Source organism: Neofelis nebulosa, chromosome X (genome assembly GCF_028018385.1).
Source record: "Neofelis nebulosa isolate mNeoNeb1 chromosome X, mNeoNeb1.pri, whole genome shotgun sequence".
NCBI lineage: Eukaryota > Metazoa > Chordata > Mammalia > Carnivora > Felidae > Neofelis > Neofelis nebulosa.
The window spans coordinates 44,168,226-44,188,396 of NC_080800.1; the positions used below are offsets into that span (position 1 = coordinate 44,168,226).

At 43.0% G+C, this 20,171-nt stretch overlaps 1 protein-coding gene across 1 annotated transcript in view; it reads right to left on the bottom strand.

Annotated features, from left to right (window-relative positions):
* The window catches only part of DGKK (diacylglycerol kinase kappa), a 191,940-nt gene extending 172,873 nt beyond the window's left edge, over positions 1–19,067 (bottom strand). The window contains exon 1 of the mRNA XM_058713165.1: positions 18,486–19,067. Within this exon, the coding sequence (XP_058569148.1) occupies positions 18,486–19,067 (582 nt within the window). The remainder of the gene's footprint in view (positions 1–18,485) is intronic.
* Between the last annotated feature and the right edge of the window lie 1,104 nt (positions 19,068–20,171).

Here is a 20,171-nt window from a genome sequence, read left to right on the forward strand (position 1 = left end):
AAACGTACTAGGCCAAAAAATAAATAAATAAACATACTAGGACAGCTGATCCCCAACGGCCCTTCTTAGAACTTCCCATGGGTCTACAACATTGAAGATAAAAGATTTCACTGGATTTCCATACTGGCTTCTTACTTTTCCTGTACAAAACTCTGTGATATAGAAAAAAAATATATCATAGAGAAAGCCGACCAGATGCTTACAAAAGTATAGTGTGGGTCAAAGAAAGCCCAAAACAATAGAAAAAGGGCACTAGATAATGTAATACTTTTCTTTCACTTTTAGCTTTAGAAGTTTAATTTGGAATTTGGCATACAAAGAAATTGGAAGTTAGTTTTTAAGTATATACCCATCAGCCAATCCTCTGCTTCAGCCATGTTATTTTGCTAGTCAACAGCCCTCCAATGGTTGTATCTCATCATTTGGATAATATACACAATTTTGTCAGTTTCCTTCAAAGTTCTAATAGGACTTTGCCATCCACGTTATTTTCCATATTATTTCAGTCTTTATGATTCTATTAGAATGGCCATTTTTTCCAACTCCAGATACTGTACAGGGCCTCATTCTTCTGTCTGTAGACCTTGGCCTCACCTGCCCAATTTAGGGATAACCTCACTTCTACTTGATACTGTCACTACTTAATTTAACTCTGATTTTCTCTAGGCTTGAGGAGGATATATTGTTCCCACTTACCTCAAACAGCTTTATTTTTTCCCCTAAATTTCTTCAATAAAAATGAATTTTCTTTTTCTTTTCAATATATGAAGTTTATTGTCAAATTGGTTTCCATACACCACCCAGTGCTCATCCCAAAAGGTGCCCTCCTCAATACCCATCACCCAACCTCCCCTCCCTCCCACCCCCAATCAACTCTCAGTTTGTTCTCAGTTTTTAAGAGTCTCTTATGCTTTGGCTCTCTCCCACTCTAACCTCTTTTTTTTTTCCTTCCCCTCCCCCATGGGTTTCTGTTAAGTTTCTCAGGATCCACATAAGAGTGAAACCATACGGTATCTGTCTTTCTCTGTATGGCTTATTTCACTTAGCATCACACTCTCCAGTTCCATCCACGTTGCTACAAAGGGCCATATGTCATTCTTTCTCATTGCCACGTAGTACTCCATTGTGTATATAAACCACAATTTCTTTATCCATTCATCAGTTGATGGACATTTAGACTCTTTCCATAATTTGGCTATTGTTGAGAGTGCTGCTATAAACATTGGGGTACAAGTGCCCCTAGGCATCAGTACTCCTGTATCCCTTGGATAAATTCCTAGCAGTGCTATTGCTGGGTCATAGGGTAGGTCTATTTTTAATTTTCTGAGGAACCTCCACACTGCTTCCCAGAGCGGCTGCACCAATTTGCATTCCCACCAACAGTGCAAGAGGGTTCCCGTTTCTCCACATCCTCACCAGCATCTATAGTCTCCTGATTTCTTCATTTTGGCCACTCTGACTGGCGTGAGGTGATATCTGAGTGTGATTTTGATTTGTATTTCCCTGATAAGGAGCGACGTTGAGCATCTTTTCATGTGCCTGTTGGCCATCCAGATGTCTTCTTTAGAGAAGTGTCTATTCGTGTTTTCTGCCCATTTCTTCAGTGGGTTATTTGTTTTTCGGGTGTGGAGTTTGGTGAGCTCTTTATAGATTCTGGATACTAGCCCTTTGTCCGATATGTCATTTGCAAATATCTTTTCCCATTCCGTTGGTTGCCTTTTACTTTTGTTGGTTGTTTCCTTTGCTGTGCAGAAGCTTTTTATCTTCATAAGGTCCCAGTAATTCACTTTTGCTTTTAATTCCCTTGCCTTTGGGGATGTGTAGAGTAAGAGATTGCTACGGCTGAGGTCAGAGAGGTCTTTTCCTTCTTTCTCCTCTAGGGTTTTGATGGTTTCCTGTCTCACGTCCAGGTCTTTTATCCATTTTGAGTTTATTTTTGTGAATGGTGTGAGAAAGTGGTCTAGTTTCAATCTTCTGCATGTTGCTGTCCAGTTCTCCCAGCACCATTTGTTAAAAAGACTGTCTTTTTTCCATTGGATGTTCTTTCGTGCTTTGTCAAAGATGAGTTGGCCATACGTTTGTGGGTCTAGTTCTGGGGTTTCTATTCTATTCCATTGGTCTATGTGTCTGTTTTTGTGCCAATACCATGCTGTCTTGATGATGACAGTTTGTAGTAGAGGCTAAAGTCTGGGATTGTGATATCTCCTGCTTTGGTCCTCTTCTTCAAAATTACTTTGGCTTTTTTTTTTTCCATTGGATGTTCTTTCCTGCTTTGTCAAAGATGAGTTGGCCATACGTTTGTGGGTCTAGTTCTGGGGTTTCTATTCTATTCCATTGGTCTATGTGTCTGTTTTTATGCCAATACCATGCTGTCTTGATGATGACAGCTTTGTAGTAGAGGCTAAAGTCTGGGATTGTGATGCCTCCTGCTTTGGTCTTCTTCTTCAAAATTACTTTGGCTATTCGGGGCCTTTTGTGGTTCCATATGAATTTTAGGATTGCTTGTTCTAGTTTCGAGAAGAATGCTGGTGCAATTTTGATTGGGATTGCATTGAATGTGTAGATAGCTTTGGGTAGTATTGACATTTTGACAATATTTATTCTTCCAATCCATGAGAAGGGAATGTCTTTCCATTTCTGTATATCTTCTTCAATTACCTTCATAAGCTTTCTATAGTTTTCAGCATACAGATCTTTTACATCTTTGGTTAGATTTATTCCTAGGTATTTTATGCTTCTTGGTGCAATTGTGAATGGGATCAGTTTCTTTATTTGTCTTTCTGTTGCTTCATTGCTAGTGTATAAGAATGCAACTGATTTGTGTACATTGATTTTGTATCCTGAAACTTTGCTGAATTCATGTATCAGTTCTAGCAGACTTTTGGTGGAGTCTATCGGATTTTCCATGTATAATATCATGTCATCTGCAAAAAGCGAAAGTTTGACTTCATCTTTGCCAATTTGGATGACTTTGATTTCCTTTTGTTGTCTGATTGCTGATGCTAGAACTTCCAGCACTATATTAAACAACAGCGGTGAGAGTGGGCATCCCTGTCGTGTTCCTGATCTCAGGGAAAAAGCTCTCAGTTTTTCCCCGTTGAGGATGATGTTAGCTGTGGGCTTTTCATAAATGGCTTTTATGATCTTTAAGTATGTTCCTTCTATCCCGACTTTCTCAAGGGTTTTTATTAAGAAAGGGTGCTGGATTTTGTCAAAGGCCTTTTCTGCATCGATTGACAGGATCATATGGTTCTTCTCTTTTTTTTTTGTTGATGTGATGTATCACGTTGATCGATTTGCAAATGTTGAACCAGCCCTGCATCCCAGGAATGAATCCCACTTGATCATGGTGAATAATTCTTTTTATATGCTGTTGAATTCGATTTACTAGTATCTTATTGAGAATTTTTGCATCCATATTCATCAGAGATATTGGCCTGTAGTTCTCTTTTTTTACTGGGTCTCTGTCTGGTTTAGGAATCAAAGTAATACTGGCTTCATAGAATGAGTCTGGAAGTTTTCCTTCCCTTTCTATTTCTTGGAATAGCTTGAGAAGGATAGGTATTACCTCTGCTTTAAACGTCTGGTAGAACTCCCCTGGGAAGCCATCTGGTCCTGGACTCTTATTTGTTGGGAGATTTTTGATAACCGATTCAATTTCTTCGCTGGTTATGGGTCTGTTCAAGCTTTCTATTTCCTCCTGATTGAGTTTTGGAAGAGTGTGGGTGTTTAGGAATTTGTCCATTTCTTCCAGGTTGTCCAATTTGTGGGCATATAATTTTTCATAGTATTCCCTGATAATTGCTTGTATCTCTGAGGGATTGGTTGTAATAATCCCATTTTCATTCATGATTTTATCTGTTTGGGTCATCTCCCTTTTCTTTTTGAGAAGCCTGGCTAGAGGTTTGTCAATTTTGTTTATTTTTTCAAAAAACCAACTCTTGGTTTCATTGATCTGCTCTACCGTTTTGTTTTTTTTTTTTTAGATTCTATATTGTTTATTTCTGCTCTGATCTTTATTATTTCTCTTCTTCTGCTGGGTTTAGGCTGCCTTTGCTGTTCTGCTTCTATTTCCTTTAGGTGTGCTGTTAGATTTTGTATTTGGGATTTTTCTTGTTTCTTGAGATAGGCCTGGATTGCAATGTATTTTCCTCTCAGGACTGCCTTCGCTGCATCCCAAAGCGTTTGGATTGTTGTATTTTCATTTTCGTTTGTTTCCATATATTTTTTAATTTCTTCTCTAATTGCCTGGTTGACCCACTCATTCGTTAGTAGGGTGTTCTTTAACCTCCATGCTTTTGGAGGTTTTCCAGACTTTTTCCTGTGGTTGATTTCAAGCTTCATAGCATTGTGGTCTGAAAGTATGCATGGTATAATTTCAATTCTTGTAAACTTATGAAGGGTTGTTTTGTGACCCAGTACATGATCTATCTTGGAGAATGTTCCATGTGCACTCAAGAAGAAAGTATATTGTGTTGCTTTGGGATGCAGAGTTCTAAATATATCTGTCAAGTCCATCTGATCCAATGTATCATTCAGGACACTTGTTTCTTTATTGACCGTGTGTCTAGATGATCTATCCATTTCTGTAAGTGGAGTGTTAAAGTCCCCTGCAATAACCACATTCTTTTCAATAAGGTTGCTTATTTTATGAGTAATTGTTTTATATATTTGGGGGCTCCGGTATTCGGCGCATAGACATTTATAATTGTTAGCTCTTCCTGATGGATAGACCCTGTAATTATTATATAATGCCCTTCTTCATCTCTTGTTACAGCCTTTAATTGAAAGTCTAGTTTGTCTGATGTAAGTATGGCTACTCCAGCTTTCCTTTGGCTTCCAGGAGCATGATAAATAGTTCTCCATCCCCTCACTCTCAACCTAAAGGTGTCCTCAGATCTAAAATGAGTCTCTTGTAGACAGCAAATAGATGGGTCTTGTTTTTTTATCCATTCTGATACCCTATGTCTTTTGGTTGGCGCATTTAATCCATTTACATTCAGTGTTATTATAGAAGGATACGGGTTTAGAGTCATTGTGATGTCTGTATGTTTTATGCTTGTCGCGATGTCTCTGGTACTTTGTCTCACAGGATCCCCCTTAGGATCTCTTGTAGGGCTGGTTTCGTGGTGACAAATTCCTTCAGTTTTTGTTTATTTGGGAAGACCTTTATCTCTCCTTCTATTCTAAATGACAGACTTGCTGGATAAAGGATTCTCGGCTGCATATTTTTTCTGTTTAGCACACTGAAGATATCGTGCCAAGCCTTTCTGGCCTGCCAAGTTTCAAAGGAGAGATCAGTCACGAGTCTTATAGGTCTCCCTTTATATGTGAGGGCACGTTTATCCCTTGCTGCTTTCAGAATTTTCTCTTTATCCTTGTATTTTGCCTGTTTCACTATGATATGTCGTGCAGAAGATCGATTCAAGTGACGTCTGAAGGGAGTTCTCTGTGCCTCTTGGATTTCAATGCCTTTTTCCTTCCCCAGATCAGGGAAGGTCTCAGCTATTATTTCTTCAAGTATACCTTCAGCACCTTTCCCTCTCTCTTCCTCCTCTGGGATACCAATTATGCATATATTATTTCTTTTTAGCGTATCACCTAGTTCTCTAATTTTCCCCTCATACTCCTGGATTTTTTTTATCTCTCTTTTTCTCAGCTTCCTCTTTTTCCATAACTTTATCTTCTAGTTCACCTATTCTCTCCTCTGCCTCTTTAACCCGAGTCGTTGTCGTTTCCATTTTGTTTTGCATTTCGTTTGAAGCGTTTTTCAGCTCCTTGGGACTGTTCCTTAGTCCCTTGATCTCTGTGGCAAGAGATTCTCTGCTGTCCTGTATACTGTTTTCAAGCCCAGCGATTAATTTTATGACTATTATTCTAAATTCACTTTCTGTTATATTATTTAAATCCTTTTTGATCATTTCATTAGCTGTTGTTATTTCCTGGAGATTTTTCTGAGGGGAATTCTTCCGTTTGGTCATTTTGGATAGTGCCTGGAGTGGTGAGGACCTGCAGGGCACTTCCCCTGTGCCGTTGTGTATAACTGGAGTTGGTGGTCGGAGCCACAGTCAGCCCTGATGTCTGCCCCCAGCCCACCGCTGGGGCCACAGTCAGACTGGTGTGTGCCTTCTCTTCCCCTCTTAGGGGCGGGATTCACTGTGGGGTGGCGTGGCCCATCTGGGCTACTTGCACACTGCCAGGCTTGTGGTGCTGGGGATGTGGCGTATTAGCTGGGGTGTGGGGTGTGTAGGCAAGGTGCACGGGGGCAGGAGGGGCAGGCTTAGCTTGCTTCTCCTTAGGTGATCCACTTCAGGAGGGGCCATGTGGCAGCTGGAGGAAGTCAGATCTGCTGCCAGCTGCCGGAGGTTTGGCTCCGCAGAAGCACACAGTTGGGTGTTTGCACTGAGGGAGCAAGTTCCCTGGCAGGAACTGGTTCCCCTTGGGATTTTGGCTGGGGGATGGGCGAGGGAGATGGTGCTGGCGAGCGCCTTTTTTCCCCACCTAACTGAGCTCTGTTGCCCGGGGGCTCAGCAGCTCTCCCTCCCTTTGTCCTCTAGCCTTCCCCCTTTCAGAGCAGAGCTGTTAACTTATGACCTCCCAGAGGCTAAGTCGTGCTTGCTGTCGGAACACACTCCATCTGGCCCCTCCGCTTTTGCCAGCCAGACTCGGGGGCTCTGCTTGGCCAGAGAGCTGCCCCTCCGCCCCGGCTCCCTCCCGCCAGGCCGTGGAGCGCGCACCGACTCGCAGCCCTTCCTACCCTCTTCCATGGGCCTCTCATCTGCGCTTGGCTCCGGAGACTCCGTTCTGCTAATCCTCTGGCGGTTTTCTGGGTTCTTTAGGCAGGTGTAGGTGGAATCTCAGTGATCAGCAGGACGCGCTGTGAGCCCAGCGTCCTCCTATGCAGCCATCTTCCTGTATATCCCAAAAATGAATTTTCTATCATGTAGTCCCTCATATATGAATCTAATCCACCCCTGAAAGCTTATTGGATAGTGAATTTGAATAGGGAAAATTTATTTCATTATTCTACATTGAAAAAATAATAATGCATTCCCATTTCATCTTGGAACCCTCAACTAATTTCCCCAAATATCAGTAAAGTACTCTAAAATACCCATGTAACAATCCTCCAAATATGTATCATACTGTAAAATATTTAAAAAAAATTTTTTTTAAATTTACTTACTTTTTTTGAAAGAGATAGGAGAGAGAGAATCACAAGCAGGCTCCACCCTGTCAGGGTAGAGACCCATATGGGGCTGGCTCCAACCCACGAACTGCAAGATCACAACCTCAGTGGAAAACAAGAGTAGGATGCTCAACAGACTGAGCCACACCCAGATGCCTCTTATAAAGCATTTTATATACCAATTACGTGATTATTGAACATTTAGTGAGTTAACTGACAGATATGTCTATGTGTAGTTCACAATGATGCCTTACTGTACTGGATACAAAACAAACAAAAAACAAACAAACAAACAAAAACAAGCAAACTTTCAAGCTGCCTGGGAGTGTCTATGTTTTTTTTTTCCATTAGAATTCCATAGATTCCATAGAATCAAAAAATTTAGTGCTGATGAGGGACGATGGAAAGGCAACAAAAGGTTTTTCCAGGAATTTGTAGAAAGACAACTCACCAGTGAAAAGCAATATACTAACAAAACCATCAAGTGAGCCACTAAATGGGTGCTTTGATTCCGCGTGAAACCAAAAAATTTTTTTAAAAAAATGCCCTGGAGGTCTAGTCAGCAAGTTGAGTAAATTAAAGCAAAAGAGACCATGGCAATGCCAAAATTATCATTTTAATTGTCTTGACAGTCAAGCAGAGTAAGGTGAAGGAGTGAGAAAGGGACAGCAATATCCAAATTCTGAGTAAGAGAAAAGTTATGTTCCACTGAAGCCTGACAGGACGGAAACAGTCACAGTAAGCATTAATTGAGGTTAGTGAGAAGGCACAAACTTGTTAATTTTCTGAAATCAATAATCTTGTTTTGTAGCTTGATTTACTTTACTCTTTGCTGTTTATGCTTAGCTGTTTTAATAAAGCTACATCACATTTTTCTTTTATACTGGAAGGGACACACGTGGTGATGTAAATAAGCCATGAAATAGTATGTTCAAGGTACATAATAAATGCAAATGACACTTATTGAAGGAAAATTAACAATTAAAGTAAGCAGGGACTACTGTTATAGGTGGGGTTCAGAGGATGGTGCTGTGATGTTGGAGCTGGATTCAGGAGAGTGGGGGACTCAACTGACAGAGCCCAAGTTCATAAAAACTCTCCTGGTTTCAAGTGTCTCTACTCATAGCCAAGGAGATTAACAATTTTGTTTGTACTCAGTGGGTACCTTTCATTTCCTGTCTCAAACTGCAAAATCCCAGGTAAAGACATTAGCTGCAGGAGAGGGCAAATGAATGAACATCCAGGATTCTTGAATTTCTTAGTTGAGCCTGCAAGCAGTGCTTCCATCGCCCTCCTACTCCTGGAGGCAGGGGCAGGCTCATTCTTCATGCCCACTGCCTCTTGTTTCAGAAGAATTCAGCAAAACTCTGGGTTGGAGCATCACGCTTATCTTTCAGAATCCCCTGGTAACATGTGCCATGCCCTGTGCTAGGAGGAAAACAAGAGGGTGGGAATCACTGTCCTCAGGGTCGGAAATCTCTTTTATAAGGCTCTTTAAGGAAAAAGGCTTAACCAACAAATGCCTGAAATGCTTTGGAAGATGAAAATCTCTAAGTGCTACAGAAGAGGCTGAAGACTCTGATCTTACTCAATACCACATTATACTTGCCTGTTAAATTACTGATTCAACCTTGGTTGGATTGTATATGGTTTATTAACTCACTCAATTTTCTACCACAGTTGGCTAATGAAAGCTGAATGAATATTCTATCCCCTCATAATTGTTGGTAATGTCCTCACAGGAAAGTATTTCCCTTCTGGGTAAGAGCAACCTGAAAGAGCATGGATGGTAACTGTGTGTTAAAGAGACAAAGCCATTAGTACATTTTTGCATATGGTGAAAAGTGACCCAACTGAGTCTCAGAAATTTAAACTTAGATTTTCTTTTTGGGAATTTAACAGTGGGAAGAGGGTGGATTTTGCTTAGGGTCTCCTTCTTCAAGTCCAAATCACAAAAGCTATCAGGACAAATGAAATCTGGATGTCATAGAAAGTGCAGTAAGTAAATGTGAGATCACACTGCCAATTGTATATGCAACATTCGTTAGTGTAGACACAAGTTTTGTCTACATAAAGTGTGTACTTTCATTGCTTTACATTGCAATCACGTCTCTGACCAGTTATGTTTTCAGCTTATGTTTATCAATCAGATCATACAGGTGTTCGACTAGATAAACTTTAAGCTAAAATTAACAATTGTTTCCTAAATACAATGTAGAACAACGCAGCACATGATCTAATAATTAAGTCAGGGAGGTAACGGGTAGGGGGAGGAGGAGAGCCTGAGACACAATTGTACATTTCCCTAAAGTCTTACTACTGTAGACTATAAGATATATAAGCATATATTCAGAGAAAATAAATGGAAAACAACAAAATATTAATTATCTCTTGATACTTCATCTTGAGTGATGGGGTGCTGCATAATTTTTATTTACATTTTGGAAGTTTTTTTAAATTTTTAAGTTTATTTATTTATTTTTGAGAGAGAAAGAGAACACAAGCAGGGGAGAAGCAGAGAGAGGGAGAAAGGGAGAGGGCAAGAGAGAGAGAGAAAGAGGAGAGAGAGAGAGAGAGAGAGAGAGAGAGAGAATCTTAATCAAGCTCCACCCTGTCAGCACAGAACCTGATATATATATATATATATATATATATATATATATATATATAAATTATTGTCGTTATTGTCGTTAGCTAACATACAGTGTATACAGTGCGTTCTTGACTTTGGGAGTGGATCCCCATGATTCATTGCTTACATACAACACCCAGTGCTCATCCCAACAAGTGCCCTCCTCAATGCCCATCACCCAATTTCCTCTCCCCCGCCCCTTCCCATCAACCCTCAGTTTTTTCTCTATATTTAAGAGTCTCTTATGGTTTGCCTCCCTCCTAATTCTATTTTCCATGGGCAGAGTTTGCCTTTCTGGAGTGCACAGCCTGACTGGCTGATGGGGAAGGTAACCAGAAATGGGCTGGAGTTGGAGCAGAGGGAAACCAGCTGGGGATTAAGCATTTACTACCCTTCATCTTCAGGTTCTCAATTTAAGGTTCATTGGCATGGTTCTAGAATGATATTACCCTTTCTTTGTATAACTTTCCTAGTCTTTAGAGTGGGGTAGGTGTGGAGAGCACTTTTTCCTAAAAGACAGGCTTTTCTCTCCCCTCTTTCTCTTTAGGGGAATAAAGTTTAACGATGTTGGTGAGATTATGGCCAATTTGCCTAAGGTTAGGAGAATTTCTTTTTCTCTTACAGTTCTTTTCTGGTTTTGTTTTCCTTGTGGATGTGGAGAGGAATAAGGTCTATTGATTTTAGTGAAGTTGAAAGCTTCTTTTATGATGGGCGGATTTTCCTTTTAAAAAATCTCTGGGTAAAAAAAATCCCTTGCTTTTGGTTGGGTTGTGGGAGCACACATCTTTAGGTTTGGAGGATTTCCATTTTTATAAATCTAAGTTTTGTAGGGAGAAACTATAAGGGCCACTGGTTTTAGAGAGGTTGGAAGCCCTCCTCAAGGGGGTTTCCTTTCTTTCATTTTCTGTAAAATGAACAATTTATTTGGAAGAAATAAGATTGGGAGCACCTTTCTGTAAAATACTTCCTTTTTCTTTTATTTCATTAAAAAATACTTGAAGGCTGGAATATAAATAAGGTCCCTGGGTTTGGGTGGGGTTGGGGGCATCTCCCCTTGAATAAACTTTAGAAAGATTTTGTGAGGTTTTCTTTTTTTCTCCTTTTTGTGGGAGGTAGAGTGGGTTGATCATCAGGAATAATACACTTTATGGACAATAAAGAACTGGTGCACCTTTCCTGAGGAAAATTTCTTTCTTTTAAAAATTATCTCTTAATTTATTTTCTTCTGCATCTCATTCCCTCCCTCTTTACCCCTTCCTTTCCTCCCCCTTGCTCCCTCTCCTTCCGCCTCCCCTTTGGTCTCTCTTTTGCTCTCTTTTTTTTTTTTTAATTTTTTACTTATTTAATTTTTTTGGAGAAAAATGTTCAGGGACTTTGGTGGGTTTTGAGGCATTTTTATTCTCTAAAACGGAGGTTTCTTTTTGAAAATATTTATATTTCCAATTTTTAAATTTCCTATATTAACAATCAAGTTTTGGAGTTTGAATAAATTCAGATCATCTCCCACTAGAAGGATTTCTTTTTAATTTTTCTTCTTAAAAATTTTGCATTTTTTTGCTGTATCTTGACAAAAAAGTTCATGTGTCTTTGTGTAGATGGAGCACTTCTCTTTAAGAGGATTACGTTTTCATTTCATTAATATTATCCCCACCCAACATACATGCCTTTCCATTATTGATTTTTCTTTTAAATCTTAAAATTGTATTTGGAGGATAGGTTCATGTGCTTTGGTGATGATGGGGCTTCTCCCCTTGGCAGGGGAAGGATTTATTTCTTTTCTTTTTTTTCCTTTTCTGGAAATTAAAAATTCAGGATGCTTGGTATGATCAGGGACTCTGTCCTTTAATATTTCTTTTGTTTGTTAAAATGTTTGTGTGTTTCTGGGATGGAAGAATTGGTTAAGTTTCATCTATGACTTTGATGATTTTGAAAGTATCAACACTTAAAAAGACTTCCTTTTTGTTTGTTTTTCCCAAAGAGAAAAAATTGGGGGGTGAATAAAGGTTCTTTTCCTTGTTGAGGTTGGAAGCCCTGCCTTTAAGAGGATCTTCCTTTTAGTTCTTTTTGATAAATGTCTTTTTTTGCTTATGTATTCATTTATTCCTTTGTTTATTTGTGGGAAGATAGTAGGTCCAGTATGTTGCAGCTGGAGGAGTGACCTTCCTTTTACTTATTTTTTAAAATTGATATATAGGGGCGCCTGGGTGGCGCAGTCGGTTAAGCGTCCGACTTCAGCCAGGTCACGATCTCGCGGTCTGTGAGTTCGAGCCCCGCGTCAGGCTCTGGGCTGATGGCTCGGAGCCTGGAGCCTGTTTCCAATTCTGTGTGTCTCCCTCTCTCTCTGCCCCTTCCCCGTTCATGCTCTGTCTCTCTCTGTCCCAAAAATAAATAAAAAACGTTGAAAAAAAATTAAAAAAAAAATAAAATTGATATATAATTCACATATCACACAATTCACCATTTTCTTTCTTTTTTTTAATTTATTTATTTATTTATTTATTTTTTAATATATGAAATTTACTGTCAAATTGGTTTCCATACAACACCCAGTGCTCATCCCAAAAGGTGCCCTCCTCAATACCCATCACCCACCCTGCCCTCCCTCCCACCCCCCATCAACCCTCAGTTTGTTCTCAGTTTTTAACAGTCTCTAATGCTTTGGCTCTCTCCAGTCAGAGTGGCCAAAATGAAGAAATCAGGAGACTATAGATGCTGGAGAGGATGTGGAGAGACGGGAACCCTCTTGCACTGTTGGTGGGAATGCAAATTGGTGCAGCCGCTCTGGAAAGCAGTGTGGAGGTTCCTCAGAAAATTAAAAATAGACCTACCCTATGACCCAGCAATAGCACTGCTAGGAATTTATCCAAGGGATACAGGAGTACTGATGCATAGGGGCACTTGTACCCCAATGTTTATAGCAGCACTCTCAACAATAGCCAAATTATGGAAACAGCCTAAATGTCCATCAACTGATGAATGGATAAAGAAATTGTGGTTTATATACACAATGGAATACTACGTGGCAATGAGAAAGAATGAAATATGGCCTTTTGTAGCAACGTGGATGGAACTGGAGAGTGTGATGCTAAGTGAAATAAGCCATACAGAGAAAGACAGATACCATATGGTTTCACTCTTATGTGGATCCTGAGAAACGTAACAATTCACCATTTTCAAGTGTACAGAGTGAGTGTTTTTTAGCATATTCACAGAGTCATGCAATCATCACTGCTATCTAATTTCAGAAGATTTTTATCATCCTTCCAAAGAAACCCTGTACCCTTTAGCCATACCCACACTTCCCCTCTTCCTCTTACCCCAACCCGCAGGCTACCACTAATCTACTTTCAGTCTCTAAGAATTTGCCTATTCTGGACATTTCATGTAATTGGAAGAAATAACGTTAGGGAGATTTGGTGAGACTGGTATACCTACCCTTTGGGAGATTTATTTTTGCCCCCATAACTTTTGCAAGGGGCTCAGCATGAGAAGTGAGGTGGAAATAAAGTTTATAAATTTCATGATTTTTTTAAAGGTTAGAAATACTGTTTACCTTGAGGTGATTTCTCTCTTTTTCTCTTTAATTTTCCTCTTGGGGACATAAGTTTCATGGGTTTTGATGAGAGTGAGGAACACCTCCCTTTAGAATTTCTTTTTTTTCTTAAAATAATTTTTAGGGGAGGGATAAGTTTCATTATCTGGGGTCACTGTTCTTTTCTTCTTCTTCTTTTTTAATTCGTACATTTGTTTTTCTATTTTGAGAATAAGGTTTATTTGCTTTGGTGAGGGTGGGGCATCTCCCTTTAGGAATGGATGCTTTCTTTTTTTAATCCTTGAAATAATTTTTTTTTTTCCGTAGAGGGAATTACAGTCAGCAGTCTTTGGAAAGGTTGGGCACCCTATCCTTAGCAGAATTTCTATTTATTTTCTTTCCAGAAAAAGGTCTTCTTTGGGAATAATAGGTTCAGGGTTTTGTGCCTCTTATCCTTCCTTCTCAGGCTCCTCTTCTAGGGTGGCCCCCGCTGGGAGCATCAGACTGGGAACAGCAATTGCTGCTTTGAACAAATTCCAGGCTGATGGAATGTCAGCTTAAAGATTCTTCTTAGACAAATGAGGCTCTTATGTGTCACAGAAAGCCCTATTTTGGATACTTTCAAAAATCCACATTAGATAAATTAATAATTATATTAGGTGTCAAGTTTTATTTTTCCCTTCTCCCACCCTGCTGCCTTCTTCAGGGAAATAAGAGTTAATAATGCAGAAGAAAGCATTCTGCAAACTGTAAAGGGCCATACTAGCAGGATTATCTAATCCTTATTATAATATCCCTGAATGGCTTCCTGGCCTCTATGGATTTTCCTCTTTTCCTTGGGAGCACTTTGGGAAATGGATCAGCCTTTCCTTTTGGGCTGCAGATGTGCAGAAGCCCCAGTCAGAGATTTTTAATAAACACATAAGAATTGTATTCTCAGGAAAGACCACTGACCAAATATCTCATTATCTTTTTTAGAACATACTGCCACAAATGCTCAGGAGCTCTCAGAATATACCAAATAAATCAGATAGTTTCATCAAAACCTGGCAAAGAGGGGGGAAAGAGCCTAAAAAGGAAAGAAAATAATTTCATCTTGACCTTCAACAGGTTAAACATTCGATCCTACAATCCCAAAGCTGTTTATAGTCATTGCAGTTATTCTATTCACTTAGGAAAAAATATATTACCCCTGAAACCCACTACATCATCATTAGTCTGCTGCTGCTGGGACTGCAAGGGATAAGGACACTTTCCAAACATTTTTTTTTAATTGTTGGTAATTTGCTTGTTAATTATGGCTCTAACATCCATTCTGAAAAGGGAAAGACTGACTGCATTTCTTTAAAGGCTATATATTCCAGGCTATTTATTTATTTATTTATTTTATATTCCAGGCTATTTAAATAATCATTTACTTCTTACTCTGAAATCAATGAGAATGCATTTTTATTCATTCACAGCAACAGTCTCTACATCTCGCTGGAAATGGAATTGATAGGTTTCAAGCTTCAGTAAATGTTTACTGAGCAAAAATAGGGAGAGCTGAATTGTACTAGGCACTGAGAGGGAAAGAGTATCTACCTTTGAGAAGCTCAGAAATAAGTAAAATGATAAAGTATTTAAGTAAGAATTACCAGATATCCTATAAACAAATGCTTGCTACTTTGGAAGAAAGTGTGTGCAAAGAAATACCAGGAAACTGCTCTGTTATGGTTTGGGGTGTAATGGTAACTGGTAATTGATCTATTAGCACATACCCTTCCCCCCACCAAAAAAATAAAGGCCACAAAACTGTATTTCTTTTCAGATTTTCATTGATCACCTGTATGATATGGTTATAATTCCATAGCTAGTTACACCCAATTAATAAAAACATAAGCTATCTTTCTTCAACCACAACTGAGGGGAGAGAAACAAATACAGTACCCTTCATTTAAGCCCCACTCCCCCCCAAGGAGTCATGGCATTGTTAAAGAACCAATTCACACATCCTTACTTACACTTACTGCCACCAGGTGGGAGACTACAGCTCATTTCCTAGAAATCAAAACATTTTAGAAAGGAAGGAAATAGACAGGTTTGGTTCATAAGATTATGTTATCCTGGTATCTATTTGGAAAGACACATGAGCCTCCTTTTCTCAGTCTCTACCCTCATGATTGGCATGGATTTGCAACCAACAGGTTCTGAAACCTGAAAAGAGCAGACTCCAAACTGGAAGATGTTGACTTTTCTTCTTTCTTTCTTTCTTTCTTTCTTTCTTTCTTTCTTTCTTTTTCTTTCTTTCCTTCTGCAATACCAGTCAGCAAAATTATCTGGGAGAAACCTGCAGTCACATTCAAACACTTTGTTTTGCTCATTTAATCCTTTGACTTATCAGGTTAGTTCCATGCTACTGGTACTGACTGTGCCTTGCCAGGTAGGATCTCATTTTATGATAAGAGCTGTATTTTGTTATGATCTCTGAGTGTGTGTGTGTGTGTGTGTGTGTGTGTGTTTCCCCAAGTTTGCCTCAAGGAGGCAGTGTCTGAGAACAACACCTCCTCAGGTAAGATGGCAACCTGTTTGCCTTGAAAGTTAAGATGCAAGTCAGCTGGTTGTGGGTGCTATTTGCCTGAGGAGGATGCAGCAGAGAACGGTCCTATCACTGAAGATCAGATGTTCCCAGCCAGAGAGCAATTGCATAGCAACACCTAGGGGGTTGAAGAGGCTTTGGCTCCCAGGGATCTGAACATATACCCAGATCCTTTGCATCCTTCAAAATCATCTAGAGCCACTGATAGGTTCATCTACATGGCCCTCTTAGCGGATAGTCAGGGTTCTTAACCCAATCCTAAAAGATAAATGACTGGACAAATGACTAACTCTACGGAGGACAAAGTCAAACCTTGGTCGGGGGAGGAAGGCCCTGGTCCCCTGCCAGGGCTGCCAAATGCCTATGGGTCAGTCACCCAGCACATCTGAGAGGGCACTCTGTAGAGGAAGCTAACCTGATTCCCCTTACCTTGATCCTCCTTATCTGTCTGGCAACAGACATTTTTCCTGTTAAGCTCGTGGGACATGTTTTTCCCCTGTCATGGGGCTCATCCCTAGAGCTCCTGGCCTCTAGTCAGTCTACCAGAGGCCAAAGAGGCCATATATTTGCTGGACATCCCGGTAATTAAGTCCCCAGGTGTTGGTTTCAGAGCCAGGTTCCCCAAATCTCACTTAAGAAGGCCATAGGTTAGGTGGTCCCTGCTGGTCTCCCTCCCATCGGCTTCATTGCAAACTTTCCCAAAATGACAGGAGCAAGTCCCAGGTTAGGGTGATCTCTGGTGTCTTGCTACACTGCCATTTCCTTTCCTGAGGTTGCTGCAGGGAGGAGGAGAGCCACCCCCCTGGAGAGAGCCGGGTTGTTGGATTTAAAAAAAAAAAACAACTGGGGCACCTGGGTGGCTCAGTCGGTTAAGCGTCCGACTTCGGCTCAGGTCACGATCTCACTGTCCCTGGGTTCGAGCCCCGCGTCGGGCTCTGTGCTGACTGCTCAGAACCTGGAGCCTGTTTCAGATTCTGTGTCTCCCTCTCTCTGACCCTCCCCCATTCATGCTGTCTCTCTCTGTCTCAAAAATAAATAAATGTTAAAAAAAATTTAAAAAAACAACAACTTGTCTTAGTCTCCTACAGTCCTATTTTATCTATTTTTTAGCCTCTGCACTTTTTTTCACCCTGTGAAACTTTTCGCTTTAGGCTTCCTCTTATTCAATCATTTATCATTGCAGTTATTTTGCAAACTCAAGCCTTCCTACTCATAACTCAGGAAGCAACCAGCGCTCCCATTTCCATTTCGCGATGCCAAGTTCTGCCCCCTTCCCCTACATTCTACAAGTGTGCGCTCCACAGCAGAAGGATTCCAGAGTCGTGTCCCTACGCCCTGCTAGGCAGCAGGATGGACGGGTATTGTTGGTGTGGTATGTTATTTGTTTCTGCATTTTGTTTCGTGTTTTTTTTTTTTTTTCCTGCAGCGGAAGCTAAATCAATGTGTATCTATACGTTATCATGATATTCACAGTCTCATGGAACGAAGTTTAGGGGAAAGGAAGAGTAGGGGGAGTACAGAGAAAGCAAGAAAGACAAACAGATTCCTGCCAAAGAGCCAACGGGGTTTCGGGGGTCCAAGGGGAACACAGAAAACCTTCCTCCTCCCCCCACCACCGCGGGTGCGCGAGGATCCTCCACTCGTCTTCTCCAGGCTAAGTGCAACGTTTAGGAAGGCATCTCTGAAGACTGGAAGAGATGAGGATTTCCATTCACACGCTCTCAAATACCAAGTCCTATTTTGGTGTCTCTAAGCCGGGACTCCTGTACCATTTCAACTGGCCCCAGTGCGGGATGCCAGTCGCCCGCTTGTGACGCGGCCCATCACCATATCACCTACCTGCCTGGAAATCCTGCAGACAGATGGAATGGTGGCTTCGACACACGCATGCTCTCCCCCTCCTCCCCAGTGAACCCTGCCCTTTCCCTGCAGTGCGCGTGGGCGCCGCCCATCCCCTCATCCCCACCCGGAGTACAAGCTCCCAGCAGCCAACAGAGGCGCAGGGCACCTCCTTGGAGCGCCGCCAGTTGCGCCCCCACTAATGACCCCCTCCCCAGTGTCAGGGAGGGGGCCAAGCTGACGACTGCGGCTCCGCAGCTTGGGCCTCTGCGGTAGTGACCGCGGCTAAGAGGTCTGTCCCCCCCCTCCGCCATCCCCACCACTCAGTCCCATCGCTGTGTACCCAGGGCCAGCCCGAAATACTTCTCTAGGTCTCTTGCGCTCCCTGGGGACGTCTTCCTCCTCTTTTTCAAGATATAGGCGCTCACTGCACTGCCACTTCTCCCCATGGGGAAAACTGCTCTGACTCCCAATCCGTGCAGTCACCCCAGTTTTTAGCCCCAGCGAGCCCACTCTCACTTCCACATGTTGCTTCCCGCCTCCCAACCATTTCCCACTGCCCCTCGATCCCCCACCTCTTCATCTCTCCGCGCATCTTTGCCAGTCAGTGGCAGCAGCCAAATGGGATGCTTCGGGTACAGAGTCCCACAAGCTCGGTAGCCTTTCGGCCTCATTTTACTTCTTTTCCCCCCGCCCCAGGGGGTCTTTTTCTTACCTTGATACTGGAGAACAGCACTGGCGTTCGGGGCGATGATGTCTTTGGACCCCTCTCTGGAGCTACCACTGGACACTGCAATAGACGTGGTGCTGGGCTCGGCTCCGGACGGGACTCTGGAGCCGGGTCAGGGCAGGACTCTGTGGCTGGTTCTGTGGCTGGTACTGGGGCCGGCTCAGAGGCCGGTTCTGTGGCTGGTTCTGTGGCTGGTTCTGGGGCTGGTTCCGGAGCCCGCTCGGGGGCCGGTTCCGTGGCTGGTTCTAAGATCGGTTCCGTATCGAGTTCTGAGGCTGGTTCTGGAGCTGGCTTGAGGGCCGGTTCTGTATCTGGTTCTGGGACCGTTTCAGTGTCGAGTTCTGGGGCTGGTTCTGGGGTCGCTCTCGGACAGGGCTCCGGAACAGGCTGTGGACAGAACTCCAGTACCGGTTCCGGCGAAGGCGCGTGGAGCAGCGGAGGAGCCCGCGGCGGCGGCGGCTGCTGCGGCGGCGGCGGCCACGGCGGCGGCGGCTCTGGAGACTCCGCGGGCTGCTCTCCATCCTGAGGCGGGTCAGTGCCCTGGGCCGCGGCAGCTCCGCTGTCCATGGCCGCACACCTCCTCAGGTCTGTGCAGTTAGCACCCGGGAGCTCAGAGGGCTAAAGTACCCTCGGGCGCCCCGCCCACTCCAGTTCGACGACCCCTTGCAGGATGCCAAACTTTCCCCCGCCCTGCTCCATGGCTGGCTCCGCTCTGAGGTCTAACCCAGGGGCGCTCGGCGTCTCCCAGTGCTGGAACACGCCCCTCGGTGAGCGCACACCTCTTCGTAAGCAGCCACGGGTCCGATGGGCGGGAAGCAGAGGGGCTTGCGAACGGGGACTGGACAGAGCGCTTGATGACCTCCTAGCGACGTGCTGGAGGGGAGGGGGGGGAGAGACAAAAAAGGGGAGGGGGGAGTGGAGCGGCCCGGAGGGGGGGGGGGTTGGAGCCCAGCAGTTTAACCCTTTGGTGACGTGAATGCAAAAAAAAAAAAAAAAAAAAAGCCGGAGGCGAACTTGAGGGTCTTTGGAACCCCCTCCCCCAGCCACTCAGCTGTGAGCTGCTGCTCTTAACAGCTTGCATCCTGTGTCTGCTCCCTCACCTCAGCAGCAGGTGAGCTTAGCCTTGGACCAACCTCCAGTCCCCCATCTCCAAGCCTCAGTGGGCAAGTAATCGTCCTTTCTAACCGGGGGAAGAAATTTAAGCGGCACGGGGTTGATGTGTGTGTGTGTGTGTGTGTGTGTGTGTGTGTGTGTGTGTGTTCAGTCCTTGGAAGTACAATTTGCACTCCGCCTCAGTTTTTTGCATTTTTGAGCTTTTGCCAGATCGCAGGGGGTTGTTGTTGGGTACAGGGCTTGGGGTGCTTCGGGAAATGTGTGTGATGAGAGACGGCTGGAGCCCCGGCTTTCAGCAGCCTGCAGATGTAGCGCCTAGAACAAGGCAAGAGTTCCCAGGGAAGCGGCGCCTGGGCTGCGCGCTCCGGAGCCAAGGTTGCCCTGGTCTCCGCGGTGATTTGGGAGTCCGCCTGGCTCGCCCTGGCCATGGGAGACAGCCCTTTGCTTTTAGGTGGACTTCCCAGGCATTAGCAGGACTTTTTACTGAACTTGTTACTGTGTGTGTGTGTGTGTGTGTGTCTTGGGCTGGGGAAATTCACTGCACCACCCACACCTTGT